Source organism: Glycine max, chromosome 14, assembly GCF_000004515.6.
Source record: "Glycine max cultivar Williams 82 chromosome 14, Glycine_max_v4.0, whole genome shotgun sequence".
Classification (NCBI taxonomy): Eukaryota; Viridiplantae; Streptophyta; class Magnoliopsida; order Fabales; family Fabaceae; genus Glycine; species Glycine max.
Window position 1 is genome coordinate 45,533,890 of NC_038250.2, and position 18,684 is coordinate 45,552,573.

The 18,684-nt window shown below is 37.8% G+C and overlaps 1 protein-coding gene across 2 annotated transcripts; it reads right to left on the reverse strand.

The window, feature by feature from the left end:
- Positions 1-1,274: 1,274 nt before the first annotated feature.
- On the reverse strand, positions 1,275-18,352 carry LOC100788161 (E3 ubiquitin-protein ligase UPL1). Of its 2 annotated transcripts, none has more exons than XM_006596324.4 (17): positions 18,123-18,352; positions 17,769-17,881; positions 14,722-14,817; positions 14,431-14,634; positions 7,748-14,297; positions 6,549-7,603; positions 6,159-6,458; positions 5,875-6,079; positions 5,361-5,626; positions 4,980-5,263; positions 3,756-4,854; positions 3,529-3,675; positions 3,342-3,422; positions 3,040-3,265; positions 2,765-2,904; positions 1,711-1,817; positions 1,275-1,557 (listed from the first exon to the last, which is right to left on the reverse strand). In XM_006596324.4, the coding sequence occupies exons 2-17, from the start codon at positions 17,862-17,864 to the stop codon at positions 1,455-1,457; spliced, it is 10,959 nt and encodes a 3,652-aa protein (XP_006596387.1). In that variant the 5' UTR covers positions 17,865-17,881; positions 18,123-18,352; the 3' UTR covers positions 1,275-1,454. The 2 variants fall into 2 exon arrangements, with proteins under 2 accessions (XP_006596387.1, XP_006596386.1); XM_006596323.4 differs by having other exon boundaries at positions 17,769-17,893.
- Positions 18,353-18,684: the final 332 nt, after the last annotated feature.

Genomic DNA, 18,684 nt, shown 5'->3' on the forward strand with positions numbered 1-18,684 from the left:
AGAAAAAACTTAATATGTATATCTCGTCATGTTAATCATGAAGCTATTGTTTTTGTTTTAATGATGAAGGTACCTTGAAACACTATCGTATGAAAAAAAAATATAAAAATATTATATAATAATAATGAAAATATAATATTATATAATGAATATATGATGAAGATAATTTAAAATTATAATTTAAAGAATAATAAAGATAAGATAATAAGATTTCATATAAGATTTAAAAAACAATGATAATAGGATGAAAATAAGACTAACAAATATGAATATAAGATAAGCATTTATTTATTTTTTTATTTCTCACCAACCATCTTAACTCTTAAGTGATATTTTATTAAAAAAAATACCTATTTTAGAAGTATATCTCTGAAACTATGAATCATAGTTCTGAAGATACATTTCCGAAATAGGTATATGTAATTCCATAAAAAACATTTCCAAAATGCAAAAGGGGTATACTTTTTTAAGAAAAAAGATATAATGGATAATTTAGAGAGAGAAAATAAAACTAACAAACATGAATATAATATAATCATTTATCATTTTTTTTATTTCTCGTTAATCATCTTAATTTCTTATGATATTTTATTTTATATATATATATATATATATATTCCGAAAGGGATATACTTCTTTAAGAAAAATGTATAATAGATAACTAAGAGGTAGAAAAGGAATATGGGAGTGTACTTAGAAAGAGGGGGCGTAAATAGCAAGAGCCTTAAATATTGGTGTTTAATAATTTCACTCGCCTCAAACACGTTAGTTAGATATGCTTCTAATTAAATTTTTTGTGAATGTAAAATAATCTCCATGTAAATTCGTCCATTTTTTTATATTTTATTTCTTTCATTCTTATTATTTTCATTCATTCACTACTGTTCACAATACAAAATTCACTCTACACCATAATACCTTCTATACTCCCAACTTCTCTATAATCAGTTTGGTTACACTACGAACGAGCCTGAAAAATTTGTAAACCAAATTATTAACATAAACTTATATCAATCTACTCGAACAATTTTTTGTACAAATTTTATAGAAAATGGCTTGTTCCTCACACCAAAATAAACCATTACCCATCGCACCAACAACCTTAGTAAGTTATACCTTCAATTCATGACGGTATCCCTACGAAAATGACCACGTCCTGAGTTTATTCATTGTTACATGGAAGTAACATTTGCATATAATACTCTTAGCTGATTTCGCAAAACCACTAACCTGAGTTACTGAAATAAACAAGGCATCATAGCAGTGTAAAACTGTTGAATTGAAAAACTGCCAATGGCATTTCCCATTGCAAATATACGACTGTACAACATATTAACATGATATGAACTTAAAAACTTCGACCCCCTGCCCTGTACCACTCAATTCCATTTTAAAATAGGTCCTAACCTAAAAATGTAATACATTGTATTTTGTCCCATCCGCACTGAAGCTTCTCAACCAAATCCAAAACCCTCACTTGCTTCGTGAATTGCCAGCAGTAACCTCTCTTCCAAATGTTGTTTAGATGGATACTCCGGCAAATCTAATTGATTGAAGCTGCATGAAGAAAATTCCGTTTTGATTATTATTTCAAATCACACGACTATAATGATCCATCAAAAGATAAAATATAGCCTATAGCTTACAGATAATCACAACTGAACGATAATAGGTCCTATAGGGAATTTTGTAACGGGGAAAAAGACATACCAAGTATGAGCAGAAGGCAAGTGATCAGGACTTCCATATGCTTTGTGTATCTGAAACTTCTGGGAGCCTGAAATTCCTTGGAGAGCGCTAAAGCCCTCCAAAGGCACCTGAAACATTAGTAGAAAAAATGTTATAACAGCTTCAAGTTTGCAAAAATGGGTACATTTGTTTAAACTTGAAAATAAGCAACTTTAAACTAAACTAAGTGCTTATTTAAGAAGCAGATAAGATTTGTTTCTTAAAATAAGCAGAAACAATTTAGACAAACACACTAAAAAAACAAAAAGTTTCTCATTTTATTAAAATAAACGTTTATTTCAACAAATAAGTTTAAACAAACTGGCCCAACATGCCAACATCATAAATATATCATAACAAATCCCAGCACAGAGAGAAAGCTCTGATCCAAGGTTGTCAAATTGGGATCTTACGGGGAGAGGAATGAAAGAACTCATGTAATTGGAACACCAATCATAAGATCTTTACCAAAAGTATAAAAATATTATAATATAATTAACTAATACATATGATCATTAAAATTCACTGGTTTTTAATGTTTCAATGTATTTTATATTCCATAGCAATGGGGGGGGGGGGGGGGTTGGAGGCAGCAGAAAGAAAACAGACATGAAAAATAGTCTAGATATCTTGTATTTCAAATGAAGGCCTCAAAAGCCCAATTTGTCGGCTTCAGGAACAAAAAAATAAGAGCTTCTTCGGCAGTTCAGCTGGCCCTGGTAGAACACCAATAGACCAGAAAGAAAAGAGACACTGATCATCATGACAAACAAAAAACTCAGACCAAAGAACAGATGCCCCAACACAACAGACAAGTCAGTTCAAGAGAGCAGAGAAGTACAAATGAGAGGTGGTTTATAACAAGATCGAAAAGTGAAGAAAGGATTTAGAATAGCATTGCATTAGAGAAGGCTTCAACAAATTGAATGCATAAACCGGTATAATTGCACTTAGAAAACACTTGGAAAATAACCAGAAAATGAGTAGCCTAGAAAAAATTCAAATGTTCAAAAGCCCTGGATAGCAAGCAATATACCTTGGATGTGCCTGTCACAAATTGCAACAGTCGAGCCTTGTCTTCTTTGCTCAAACCTTGAACAACCTCCCAAAACCATTGGATAACTGGCGATGCAGCACTATATCCAGAATATTCTGTATTTGCTCTCAAGTCATCCACTGAAAGAAAATAAAATACACAACAATTAATTTGCCCTTCCATGCAATTTAGACACCAGTAAAGATAGTATGTGGGGAGAGCAAACGAAAAATAATCACATCAGTTAAAGTCATATAAAGGAATGGAAGTCTCACAATCAATATCAGGAAGTCCACTGATCAACAATTCCAGCTCTTTGTCATTGAATATCGATATCAACTCCCTGGGAATCAATTCAATGAACCCTTCTAAGAAATAATTTATTTGAGGTCGAATAGCAGTTGTCAACCGATGCTCGGCAACCAAATCAACATATTGATGCTTGTTCTCCTCAGTAACTTTGATATTCCGTCCCCCGGGAATCAACTCATAATCAGTCACCTAGACATGTTCATGATTAGACTATAATAATGCAAAATCCAATCTTCCATCTCAGTTTAAAGGGCACAGTCAATACCTCTGTTCGTTCATATAAGATCAATTTTTCCTCATCTGCGTCAATGCTAAAAGTAAGATCCAGAACATCACTGATATCATTCTGCAATCATACCAGAAACACAGACAATCATCACAAATTGAACAATAAACAAAATGAGATGAGAATACACAATGGGAAAGGGGAGGAACTACATAAATGCACTTGCCTCAAGCATCCATTTCAAATTTTTGAAATAATCAGGATCAATGGCTTCAATATCATGATATGTAACTTTGACTCCAAGAATGTGCTTGTAGAATGACCGAGTAAAATGAACATCCAAGAGTTGACCATCAAATAATGCTTTACCGACCTGAATGAGATAGAAAAAGAGTGTAAACTAGAACCATATGACTAACAGCAAACATTCAGAACACTTGAAAGGGGACTCACCACTCTACCAACAAATTTGAAATAAGATAAATGTTCTGTTTGGTAAACAGAGTTAGGGTTTGGCTGAAATGTTGATTCATTGCCCACTGTAGTAAAAAGCAGTGCTCCTTTATCAAAAATAACTCTGGACAATAATTGATACCATTCCCTTGTAAGCCCACCTGCATCAATACCCTCCTCCCCTTGGAAGTGGACAGTCAACCTTCCCTTCAAATCTTGAGTTGATCTCATGCGAAGCTGGTTGTAAGAATCTTCTAGAACATATGCCCTTCTTACTGATATTCTCAAGGGACTATGGTGATGGTCATGCTGATGCTTAATTTTTGATCGGAAGTGGGCACGCTTGTTATCAAAATCAATAAATCTTGGAACCTTTAGCATGAGTGAGAAAGATTTTTCAAGCAAACCAGGGTTTTGCCTTATGAAAGCATTTAGTAGCTTCCTGTGCTTCTCTGAGAACCGGACAAAAGGCATATGTTTCTCATCTACTTTCACAGCAGTTCCAGATGCTTTCTGGGGAGTTACAGATGTGGTGGCATACTCAACATCCGAAATAACAGGAATACTTGAGTCGTGACTAGCACCTGGCTGAGCAGGATGCAATTTCTCACAAACCACAAAGAAAGATTCAATGTATGGTAAGATATTTTGAGAGCCAGCTGGAAGTGGAGGCATTACACCAGACGGTTTAGACACAAAGGTACTAGAAGATGTCGAAAACTCAGATGCAGACTCTGAGTAGGATTCTATCTTGCTTATGCAACAACTAAGCTCATGCCACAAGGGTTCTAATGCTGAATTGATTTCCCAAACCTCAGAAAGAGCAGGAGTACCTCTATCATTCTCTTTCTCCGTCAGTAAGGTGACAAGGGAACTCAAGGCTTGCAAGACTCTCAAAATTGCAGCTCCATCAGTAGAAGAGGTACTAAGCAGAGCTTTCATTGCTTCACTAAAGACACGTAACTCATTCATTGCAGATGAAGTCAACTTTTGAACTGCTTCTGCCAGCTCAGTGACAAAAAGCTCACAATGTGTTGGAGCAATGGCCACCAATTTCTTCATTACTTCCGCTACAAGATTATACGCATTATCTGACAAACTGGGAGGAATAGACAAAATGTCAGATCAAGTCCATGGTTACTAAAACAACATTGTATCTAGTGATGGTGTATAGATACACAAAAACTAGCTTTATTGGCAACAAGCATAGGCCAAAACGCATACCCTTCTTGAGCAAGCAGTGAGCACAGGAGCCGGAGTTCTGCTTTTGGAAGATTACTCAACACTCCATGTAACTCACATTCAACATTAATGCCAGAGACTGTCGGTTTGGAGGAACCATCAACTTTAGATGCATCATCCGCAGAAGGTAAATTGTTAGAATCTGCATTCGCATCGGCTTCCGCAGCAGAAATTTGTGGAGCTGATGATGGGTTAGTAGGTATCAAGGATTTGCCAGATGACTTGTTTCCAGCACTGTCAATGATAACATCCAGTAAATCTAGCAGCTGAAAACACAACACAGATACAAAGACAATTATGTCAGCACTGTCTGAATGCACAAGAAATTAAATGACGAAGAAGCCAATAAAACCAAAGCATCACCTGCTCAAGGTGGGCTATGCTCCTCAAATAAAGTGGTTGGTTCAACAGACCCAATAGCATTGCAATGGCGATGTACCCATCATTACTTTCACTTATATTTACTTCATCTTCAACAACCATCACAGCTTTTCCCCGTGGATCATCTGGTTCTTTTATTGCAGGATGAGACAGCCTACACTGAAGCAAAAATTTTGCCACATACAGATGATTGCGAGCAAGATAAGTGAGAATTCCAAGTATTCTACGAGACAGCAATGGGGGAACTCCTGTGATTAAACAATAGAAAAGGTATTAATAAATTCATTAACCATTTAACAAAAAAATCGTCCAAATATTATAAATAGACACTCCAGTAAGGAGCTTGTGAATTAAGAAAATAAAAGACATTACAGAAAAATCATAATTGGGACGACTGACAACCATAAGAACCAACAAGTTATTGTATTTATGTTGCATAATCAAAACCAGGACAGTTGTTTACAATCACAACATAAGATTAATCAAGTATTCTTACCATCAAAAGATTGAGGACGTGAATACATTACATTGCTCTGACAACCATACAATCTATATGGTGGCTCAACTTTACTAAAATAACTGACAGGCCTTTTTACATCAAGCATTAGCAAGTCCATGAGAATTTTCACCAGAGAGGTTCTTGTTTCACTATGGGCACAAAGATTTAATAGAAGCCTCTGGAGTTGGCCTTTATAGAGTGGCTGCAAAAACACAATAGACAAATTATAGACAATAAAAGAATGACTCATTAAAGGACTTCTTCAAATCACAAATTAATACCTGCACTACACGAAATAACCGAATCATAGCATGCAAAGCTTCTGTGTCAACTAAAGGTGCTCCATCAGCTTCAACAACCTTAACTCCACTGGAGCGGCGAGAAGAAATGGTTCCTCCTGCTCCATCCAGACCAGAACCAATACCTTCACGTCTTGAAGTCTCCCCTCTACGACTTCTTGGATACATACCAAAGAGGGTACGACTATAACGGTGTGCAAACCTCTCCCGCAACATATTTGCCTCAGCAACAAGAGCAGGTGTAAGATTGGCAAGGATAGTATCTGGTGATGTCAAGAGAACCTGAACAGAAAAAGAAAAAAAAGAAAAGAAAACTTAAAACCACAGAAACAATCTCACTATTATATAACAGCTATGAACTGACAAACTTGCCTCTTCTCGTAAATCTGATGGAAAAGTTGCAATTATTGAGACTGTATCCATTTCCACAGGTTGACCTTCCAGCTCCTGAGACTGATGCAACCTCTGTGCTTGCTGCTGAGCTAGAACTTCTGCTCGAATATCAGCTGGAAGAGCTGCTAGGAACTCTGGGTCAATATCCCCAGTGTTTTGAGACTCAACATTTGATGGCTGAGCCACTTGACCCTGCTGAGCTGAAAGGACTTCAGCACGTAGCTCCTCAGGAAGAGCATCCAGAAAAGCAGGATCAATAGCTCCTGATCCCGCATCACTGTTCACCTGCTGCTCTGCTGCAGGACCTTGTTGATCTGCATCACGGCTTGAATTTTCTGAAACTTCAGTAACACTATGAAGGGACACATCTCTTCCAACCACAGGAGAAAAGTGACTCAAAGGTGTATTTGCTCTTCTTGTGCGTGCAGCCTGTGAATCACCTGCCATCCTATCAGCAGAAACCAGCCTTTCACCACCATCATCATGGCCATCAGCACTTCCAATCTCAACTTCCAAGCTCCGAAGGCTTTCACCGAAAGTTGCTCCACTACCACTACTCTCCTGGCTGACAGCTTCAATATCCCTCACAGCTCCATCAGTATGTTCAAATTGCATCTCAACTGCCCGTGATTGGGTGTTTGAAACATTTGTATGTGAAGGTCCAGTCCCTGCTGGTCTGACATCCGCATTGTTACTGTTATCAATTGAGGGAGTTATAGTACTAATTTCCAGAATAGCATTACTTTCAACGGGGACTTCTGGCCTTGCACCCCCTGCATCTTGTGCCTGGGTTGTTCCAATTTTACCATGAGAACCTGCTTCTGCTATGTTCTGATTGGATGACTTTTCAGGGGTTGGTCGCCTTAATTGAGTGACAAGCAACTCCTCAAGGCCTTGTGGTACAACAGCAGTGTTTGTCCCACCACTTTGCTGGTTATTATCAGTCCACAAGTGCAAACGGTGTCCATGGCGCCCACTCCTCAGCGATCGAAATATATTATCCAAACCCACTGAGTTGTTCTCCATTGAACTATCTGGAATATTTTAGCAAGATACCAAAAAGCCAAAATGTCATTAAACAACATCAAATCCTTTTTTATAATTTAAATAGTAATTAATGACTTTGACAAAAACAATTAATAGATGAAATCGATAACAAACAATTCAGAGAAACTGGCCTGATTGCCCTGTAGGTGGAGGGAATGAAGAAGGTTCAAGCAAGAGTGGGTGACGAGAAGGCACAGCAGCATCACCAGTTCTGCCCAAAAGACTATAAATAGATGTCGTCCTCCCCGGACGTCTGGATCCAAAAACCTCAACTGGCATTACATGTAAAGCTTCATTTGCAAAACTATTATCTCTGCCAAAAACCTCAATATGGTCAAAAACATTAATTCCATTAATTCCCTCCTCAAGTCGCAGTATAACACCATCTTCATCTTCCTCGTCATCCTCATCGTCTTCCTCCATCACTTCATCATCAAAATCTTCATCATCAATCTCATGCTCGTCTTGATCTGTGTCAGGATGTGGCAAATGATGGACTTCTTCCAAATCATTGTGTTCCTCCTCATCATCATCATCTTCATCTACATCCTCACCTTCATCTCCAGACATATCATCATCCTCATCGTCATCCTCATCAAGATTTTCTTGGCCATGAGGTTGGATTTCAAATTGTAGACCCACATTTTCCATTCCATTTTCAAGATTTCTTGCATCCTCAGAATTTTCATGCATGTAATCATCCTCATTAGCAGGAACAAAGCTCCCATCAAGATCTTGATCATGTTCCATATCATCAGTAACAGCTTCAGACCCACCATAGGAGTGAACTGCATAAGACCCAACATGGTCAACTTGAAGGGAATCAGGATTGGCTTGTGATGTCTCCATGGACTGAGACAGTTCACCAATATTATTTGTTCTTCCAGGTTGACTTAGAACAGAAGGTTTTGTTGAATTATCACCCTTCCCTGCACTAGAATGAACTGAATGGACATGCTCATTGGTTACCAACTCAAGAGCTTTAATAATACCAGTAGCAACTTCAGATGAACCAGCATGGTCAAGGTCCAAAACTTGTAGAGTGCAAGTGAATGATTTAACCAAACCAGCATCTATAAAAGTGGTAGAGGCCTCAGCTGAAATGTACGAACCAGCAGGTGTACGAGCAGCCAAAACATCATTTAGTAGATCAACAAAAACCTGAATTTCATTTCCTGGACGCTTAATGTCATGACATGAATCAACAAATTCATTGATGATATAACTAATCTCACCAAAAACCCTCTTCCTTGCCTCTGTAGATCGAACACAAGCACCCACTATAAACTGGTTGGCCCTGGTTGCTAGTTTCTGCCTCCAATCACCATCAGCTTTCTTGTCCTTTTTTGAGTTTCGAGAATATGGAAGAAAATTATGAAGAATATGGGAAAATATCCAACCCATGCTTAAACCTGCAGGACTCTTTTGATAAGAACCTCTAATGCAGCTTATTTCAGCATCTCGTCGAAGTAGAACATGAACAGATGATGAATACAGCAATAATATCTCTGTCAGAAGCTTTAAAATGAAGACAATCTTTGCAAGTGATGCAGAAGCAACCTGACTACCAGTTTCGTTGCCGTCAGACACAGTGGCAACTGCTTTTCCTTTTCCCTTAACCACGGAGACATCAATGTCCATATCAGTTGATGCTGGGGTTCCAGGAAGAACATTTGAGGCAATGTCATCCTTCAAGGGAGGAACAAAAGTGCATATAGATTCAAGAAGAAGCTCTATTACATTAATAAAACTTTGGTTAGGTTTTCTGTGACCTTTGGCACTCTTGGTATTTGAATCCTGAATTTTGCCATGGCCATTGCCAGTAGGTGCTGTGTTTGTATTTCCCAAAACAACCTTCCCATCACTGTTCTGTACTTTATCTTTCTCCAATGTTTTATCCTTATCCTTTTCTTTCTCCCTAGCTTTGTCTTTATCCCTATCTTTCAGCAAGACAATGTATGGCCTCTCACCTACCATTTCAACTTGGCACACAGATTGAGCAGCTAGCATAAAGATTACTGGATCCCGATAAATAACAGAAGCTAAATTTAAAAGGAAATTATGAGGATTGACCCTTCCATTTGGATGCCGATTAGATGCCACTGCAAGACTATGTTTTATCTCAGATTCCATTGCTTGCTGGAGCGTTTGTGGATCTTCAAGAACATGACGAACAATACTAGCAGCAACATTGTCAAACCCAGGGAAGAGGCTGCTGGTTGGCAAAGAAAGAAGTAGATTCAAACCACCAGCATCCAAAAATGTAAGAGCTACAGAATGATTCCTTGTAAGATTGGAACATAGTAGCAGAATAGCATGCATTGTGTCAGATGGAAGTTGATTATTCATACAACTACAAGCAACCTCAACAAGTCTCTTCTGTTCATGTATATCTGCATACTTCATAGAGAGTCCCAATGCAGACTGCAACTTGTTTTGCCTGTCTTCATCAATGGTAATCGATGTCTGCTGGCTATTCACAGCTTCCTTCTTCAACTGCTCTGCGATTTCAGAATTCAATTTTTGATCTACTTGCAACAATCTGTCTAATGCAAGGAAAGCAGCAGTCACCCATTTTGGTACCTGCTGTTTCTCCCTGCTATCAAGACTAGAATCCCACTGGTAGAGTAGATCTGAGGCAATTTTGATCAAACCACTTGTAGAAGCAGCTTCCCTAGCCACAGCATCCTCATTAAGAATTAAGGCTAGAACATGAAAAAGAGCAGCCAGCGTGGCAACATTTCCATTGCTAGGAACCAAACCACATTCTTTGATCCGTTCCACAATAAATGAGACCACATTAGATCTATGGTGACCATCATCATGAGAGCATATCATCACAAGCAAGTCACGGACAGGAAAAGCAAGTGGTTCCTTCGACAAAAGTTTTGTGCAAGTAGATAACAACTCATCAACAGGAGGGAGTAGGACCATCTCTTCTTCAAGCTGCAGGGCATTGTCATTAGCAACTGCATCCTTTGCATCTGATTCTGAGTTTCCAAGGGACATGGCAAGTGCACGGGCAAGTTCATCATCTTCTTGTATCTCCTCTGGATGAGAGAACAACCACTCCATTGCCAACTCCACACTATTTGACCCAACTTGCCTCAAAGCTTCTTCTGCTCTAGACCTGGAAAACCCCATCTCTACAATGGTTGAAATAGTTGTTTCATTAGGAGGCGGCCCAGTAATGCGAGCACCACCACTTCCGTTCACATTTTTTACTTCAACACCTGTATAGACATGCCTAATGATAGAAATAACTGTAGAAATAAATTCATAACTACAGTCAACAAACTGGGGATGAGTCCAAACAGGAAGCACAGTCTTCAACACTCTGGATTGAAGGACCTTCACAAAAGTCTCAGCATCCCTTGGGAAAGCTGTATTACCATTAGTAAGGGGCTGTGCAAGTAAATGCTTTGTGAATGATGATAATATAAAAGAGGAGGTCACTAGATGGTCCATCAATTTCCCATAACTAGCTAAAGAACCATAAATCCATGAATTATCTGTATCTTCCTTGTCATCTTGCTTTGCATTCGCATCATCAGTATCCATGGGCGAGGCAGGGGCCCGATTAACTGTAAAGAGCAGCTGACTGGTAGCTTCAAAGGTAGTTAATACAGTTTCAATAACTCCACGTCCATACAAGCAATTCAGCATAATAGGATTGCATGAATCTGGCCTCTCCATTAGAACATTATCCATAAAATCAATCACTTTCCCAAAATATCGACATTTTGTTGATATGGATTCTTCTGTTCCCGAAAGATTTACACAACGGCCACCATAATTCATGTGATCAAAAGCAATGGATGCAAAAGTAGAAGCCACTGATTTTGAAGCAGGACTTACATTCACAACATCATCACGTCGACGTGAAGGTAGCAACATTACTTTTCCCAACTCTTGGAACAAATGGGTAATGTGAAATGAAAGTGATCTGACCATGTCACAACAAGAGGTATAATATGGTCTCTGCTTGTCAGATTCCTTCTTATCAGCAGTCCCAGAATTATCATCTGACCCAGAATGCTGTACCTGATTACTAGAACTTGACCTCGGACCAACTAAATTTGATCTATGTTGAGAACCAGTGGAACGGCCCAAATCTCGATACAGGTTTATAAGGTTAAAAAACTGAGATTCAATGCTCCATCCTGATGTTCTTCTTCTCAATAATGGGTCAAGAAACTGCCTGAAAGAATTCAACCTTTGCTCTTCAGTTTCACTTGCATCCCCTTCGGCCTGTTGTAAATCAGAAGTACAAGCACCATCTTCCTCAATCTCAGGCTTTCTGTTTTCAAGTAGAGCAATTTGCCACAGGACTTCACGGTGTACACGTCCAATGTCTTCAAGAACATCCTTACCTCCATTTCCAAATTCTGTAAGCAAGGCAGTCACCCAACGATTGTCTTTTGGTGCAGCAAGAAATAGAAGGAACTCAACCAGGAAAAGTGAAGAAAAGATGGCACCATCAGTTGTCATCCTTGGATCCAGCAACAAAGGTTCTGATGCTGCACCAAGCCCCGCTAAAGCTTTCTTCAAGTGCTCTCTAAGAGAAGAACAGAAGGCATGTGCCAGAGGAATGGAATGATGTTGAGCAAACCCTTTAAATACCATCGTGCTATGTAAAGCAATAGACATGCCATCTGAGGATTGTGCAATAGTTGGCCGCAACAACAAATTCAATAAAGCTTCAATTCCTGATTTTTCCACAAACAACCGGCATGTCTCGGCATTTTCCATAGTCCTATGAATCAATACCATTAAATGAAAGACACATAGCTGAATAAACTGCTCATCACTTATCCCTTCTATGGCTGAATATGATGTGCCTACAATGCAACAATGGCCTTCTTTTTCTTTGTTTTCAGAATCTGTTTCCATGGCAGTGCCCTCAGCTTTTCCAGAAAATCCAGTACCATTTCCATCCCCAAAAGATGCGATCTTGTGGATGATTTCAATGATAATATCAACACTGGAGCTTCTCAATGTAGATACATGACGTAGAAGTTCCTCCACAGCATTTGCCAAAGGAACAATAGCCTCATTCATGGCTAAGATATACTTCTTGCTAGTGAAAATGTCAATAAGGAACCGTAGCGATGAAGATTCTCTAACAGCCTCTAACCCTTTGGCATTAAGACAAATTGCCCCAAGACCATTTGGAATGCATGTCAAAGCCTTTGATGATGGAAGTATTTCAGATCCAACTGACAATAAAAAAGCATCAGGAAGACCCATTTCATGCAGAGCAGAAAAACAGGTTGGATCTTTGTGGATTATTTCGCTCATAACAGTAACAGCTGAATAATAAATGTCACCTCCAAACTTATCTACATTCTGAAAAATCAATCTTAGAGTTACAGGTAATGAACTGTCTTGAGAATGTTGAGATCTGGTAGAGTTTGCAGGCGCGTATGTTGCAGAACCAAGCGCCTTAAGGGAGACCTTTATGAGTCTCTTCTGGGAGTACAATTGATCAGTACTATATCTCAAGCTTTCACCAGTAAGCATAATGTTATCAGTTTCTCCAACCAAACCAATGACTCTGTGTACCTCTTTCTGTAATCTCTGAGCCAAAAGTTCAATGCCCCCCAATTCTTTAAACAATGATACAGCTGAGCTACTATAATCCATAAGCTTCTGAAGTGTTTTCACAGCAAAACAGACTAGATGAATATGTGTAGGATCAAAATCCTCCAGCAACGGCAAGAATGTAGGCACCATGCCAGAACCTCTAATATTATTACCAGAAGTTGAGGTTGAAACCACATGGAGCAGATAGAACTGAAGAAGTGCTTCAACAAAAGCAAGGGATGATGGATCATTAGAACTCTTCAATGACAAAATAGCCCTCTGGAGCACATTTAGGAGTATCATGCGGTTCCCACCAGCAAAAGTTAAACTAGATCCACTGAGTATTCGTGCCCGATGATGCGATGATGTATATGCGGCTAATTGAGCTCCTAAAGCAAGCATTGCAAGTGTCCTGATAGATCCAGATATAACTTCCTCTGAACGTACAATTCTAATTAATTCATTTGTATATTCTGGTTCATTGGCAAAAAAGGAGACGAGTTCTTCCTGAGCATCACCAGACTGCACCAGAACAATGAAAGAAAGTAGGCAAATCCTGCTGTAAAGCCTGCATATTCTAGGAGAACGAAAGGCACGAGCATATCTGATTCTAGTGAGCAATGAAAATCTGAGCTCAGAAGGAACGCTAAATTGTTCAATGCACTGCTTCATCAAGGACAAATCATCTTCTTTGCGCAGATGCAAATCTGGCATATGTATAACTGTTGAGCCAGGGGAAACTGCATCTGCACTATGTTCCTTGCTTTGGGCACTGGGACCATGCAATTCAAAATAAAGGGTAGTGCCCATGCGGCAATTTGATTGGTCATGACCAATCTCTTCAGAAGGAAATAAGCACAGTGCTTCATCTTGGACTTTCTCATTTGCCATAACACAAGAGTACAATCCTAGGCCCTCCTCCTTGCTTCCCCAGCCTTGTGCTAGGGACAAAAGATAGCTGTTCACCGAACCACAGCAAATCATCTTTGTACTTCCATGAAGCTTAGAGGGATTAATTTTTACAAGTGCAGAAAGAGTTTCTAATGTAGCAATAAGAATCTCAGGATCTGTTGATGCTAGTAAAAGCTTGAAATGCTGAAGAGGAACAGATAAAATATCAGAAATAGAAGTTTCAAAAATAAAATAACAAACCACTTGACTAGAATAAACAGGGGAAAGAATTACGGAAAATATATTAAATTAGACCAGACTTTTCTGACCAACTAACCTCTAAGCCATCAAAGGAACTCTTGTTTGGACAGTTCTCTAAAATTATTTGCAACACTCGCAATATTTGCAGAATTGCATGTTTTGGTAATGGGCTGTCATCTTCTAGATTATCTAACAATGTCAGATCATTTCTACACGACAAATAAGTCTTGAAGTATGTATCAAAATGAAGCAACAACAGTCTCCAGTGATGAAAATTCCCCTGATTTGAAAGAAGGAAGGTATCAGGCACTGGGAAAATAAAATAAATTACTCGGTGCAGCAAAACTAGCAGACCTAACATTAATACCTTATTGTACTCCCACCGAAAGCCAGAAAGTGGTATGGCAATATCTTGTAATGGACACTGGATGATCTTCTCAATGAAGGCTTTGACCATAGGAGGCTGAAACCAATCGATCACCAAATTAAGATGACAATACATGGATGTTGGGGGAGGAAATGCTAAAGATATAATTACACTGTTAAAAAATACAAATGGTTCCAAGAATACAAAAATTATGAAAAGCAGTTGAAGCAAATTTCCAAACATATTTGATTTCATAAATTTCTCTGTGATAATCAATGTTGATGGAGGAATAACAGCATTAATCAAAATTTTAGAAAAAGAAATCCATCACTGCCTAACAATAATTTTACCAAAAAGAGTGCATGCAAATGGAGCAGCCAAAATTTAAATGATGAGCACAAGGAATTTGCCACAGAAAACCATACAAAAACCAGAAGCCACTATATTTGCTTTATGAGTAAAAGAGGGTATGTTTGTACTGCAGCATTATGTAAACAGGAAATCAAACTCTGTAACCTACCAAAACTTAAGATTCTGTACGCAACATGCAATCTCTATTTTAGAATAGCTGTTTTAGTGAGAAAATAAGAGAAAATGCAGGAAAATATCAGAAGCTGAGAAAATGTAGTGAGAAGAGTAAACTAAAGAGTTTTCTCTGAAATTTGTGTATATAATATTCTGAATGAACTCAGTGATGGGCTCTTTGGGTGATTACTGTCTAACTACCTTTAAGTCAGTAAGTGTTCTTCTAACAGAAGTTAAACAACAGAAACTATGAATATTGTTCCAGTATAAGTTTTCCCTAGGGTTTGGGTCTGACTATCCAGAGCATAAAGTGTAATCTTCTGTTGCTCTTGGGTGAGATGTGGCTTATATAGACTTCCTAATTATGGTAAGGTCCGATTATATCTTATACCCATAATTCACGGAGATAAGATATATTTCAGGTAAGATATGATTTAAGATATAGTTCAAGATATGATTAAATCTTCTGAGATTATAAAATAAGGTGCTGATAACGGATATGGTCGGACCCAGTATGTCGGGTCGGACCATGACCTATCGGTCAAACCCGCGGTCAGTCCATTGGGCTCAGCCTGAGACCACAGGGTACAAATGTGATACCATTAGAATCTACGGTTGAGTGATAAAACGAAGAGAGTGCAACAAAATATAAGAAGCAGAAAATTTAAGAGTAAACTGAAGAGTTCTCTCTGAAAATTCAGAATAAACTCCGTAGTCTGTAAAGAGTTTCAACATTATGACTGTCTAATTACCTCTAAGTCAGTTAGAGAGATCTGACAGAAGCTATGACTAAGCTACATTATACTACATGTGTAGTATACCTCAAGCTGTCTCAAGTACATCAATTGCAAATAACTAGACTAAAAACAGAGAATGGCAGTAAAGAATGACACAATGGCACACAACTTGCAAGTATTTTGATTGACCACTATGTTTATTGGATGTGCAATGCAAGCACATTTCATAGGTTTGAATTTTGAAACAAAAAGATGCTCAGAAACATATGGAATAGAACTACAGCTAATCAATCATATTCAAATATTCAACGTTTAACAATTTGATATGCAACAGAGATTCATCCAAAAGGCCTGAGATCTATTAATAATTGTATAAATTTCAGCAGAACCCCACCTTTATGAGAAACAAACTTTCGCATGCAAATTAAACCAACTCTAGTAAATGACCGATTAAATCAGCAATTAGTATAAACCAGTAACAGTGTAATATACTCAAATTTTGAGGTAACATACGTGTAAAAACACCATTTTCTTAATTATACCTTTTTAGTCCAGTAATGATTACAACTTGTGAAACTTAAAATTCCGTAGTAACTAGTAACTATTTGTCATATGTTACATAAACCTGTTTCAAAGGCATCTTATATATTATAATAATGGTAGAAAGTAACACTGTAATGAATTCAAAAAACCAACTACAGGACCCAAAATCAAAATACAAAAGCGCTTATTCTCTCTTTTCTAGTTAGTAGCAAACAGTTTAGAGACAACTCTCCATTCAGTCAATCTCAATACCAAACTGAAGTAACTCATTTTGCCATCCACACCCAGTAACCCACTGGCAAACAAAATATAAACAACAAAAACAGTACATTGAATAAATTCAGCATCAGAGATTATTGATTTAATCACTTGTAGAATTAGTTTTCCCGGCTTTATACCAATTTCAAGAAAAACTTAGTGGCTTGTTTTGATATTTTAAATTAAATAAGCCATCTCTTCACCAGAAAAAAACACTTTAGAATAAGCTACAAATTGAATCTTGTCATCAAAGCAAAGAAAAGGTCAGTTTTTCCCCTAAAAGCTATGAGCTATCACACTTCAAATCTAAGAAACCACCGCCACTTTTGGACTTTCAACCAAAAAATACCGTCCCAATGCGCAATACTTACACCAGGCTATTTCAATTATTAAATATCATCCAAATGCATATTGCTCTAATTTCCCTGATACATAAAAGTTCACGAACTACACTTTTACCCAAAAAAAAATGCACTATAAAAATAAACATTCACAAGAAAAGAAAAACATAATTTCCGGGTTCTCGCTATCAAAAGAATGAAGCCAGTATGACACAATCCGCCAAGAGCCAAAACACACAAAAACCCTCGAAAGTGCATTTCATAACGAGTTACATAGAGTTACATAGCACGCTAATCAAATTCTTCATCATATATATTGAATAAACGAATAATGGAAGAAGAATCTTAACGAGGGGCTTACCCAGCAGTTAAACATATACTCATATACCCCATTAAGAGCCAAAACACAAACACAAACCCTCGAAATTGCATTTCATAACGAGCAACAGAGCACCCTAATCAAATTCTTCATCATAGCATATATCATATATCAATATATAAAGGAATAAGCAAATAAGAATCTTAACGAGGTGTTTACCCAGCAGTTAAAGATATATTCATATACCTCATTAAACCCTATTCACAAACACAACAAAACGGTGCGTATTATAGAGAGAGAGAGAGAGAGAGAGAAAACACTCACGGGCTCGGTGTCCACCTTGACGGAAGGACCAATGGCGCCCTCGCTCGACAGAAGTTGGCGCAGCCTCGAAGGCCAACTCGATCTTAGGGTTGTCATCTCACCTCAACTGCACACTGAACCACCACCTAAAAATTATAAAAAAAATCACAATTACAATAATAATAATAATAATAATAATAATAATTGAATTAAGAACCACAAAATAAGCAATCCCCGATTGGCCCAACGCAATTCCGTAAGTACAAGGAGTTGGTACTGAATCAGCAATTGGCGTGGAAAACCAGATCAAAAAGTTGGTTGGTGACGATAACCAAACACGGTGTTATGGTGAAGAATAGAGAGAGTGAAACATACCTGAGAGATGAGAGAGAAAGGGGAAGGGTGCACACACATCCGAATGAAGAAGTGCGATGATGGGAAGAGAGAGCGAAACGAAAACCCCAAAGAGAGAGAGAGAATCGCTTGTGTCTGAGAAGAGAAGTGAGAAGTGTGAAGAATTTATATTTACTTTCTACACAAAATTGTGTCCTGTCTCTCTGCGTCAGGAAAGAGTGTTATATAGTGTAGTAGGACTGAGGCTGAGTCGTTTTTTCTTTGCTTCCACTGCGGGGTCTTCTAAACTCAGATTCGTTTAACCCTTTTTGCCCCTAGGTTTTTGTGGCATTCCCACGTGGCGTTTCGTTTGTTTTCTTCATAGTTTGATTCCGCCTTCACTATTTTTTTTTTCTATTCTTGTCTTTTTTATATTATTATTGATTATTGATATCTTAAATTATAATTTTGATTTTTATATAATTTTAAATTTATAATTTTGGTTTTTTTATTATTAAATCAAAATATCTAATTTTTTTTAAATAAATAATTTTGATCATTCTTTTATTTCATCATTCAAAGTCGAATGTTAACTTTAGCGTAA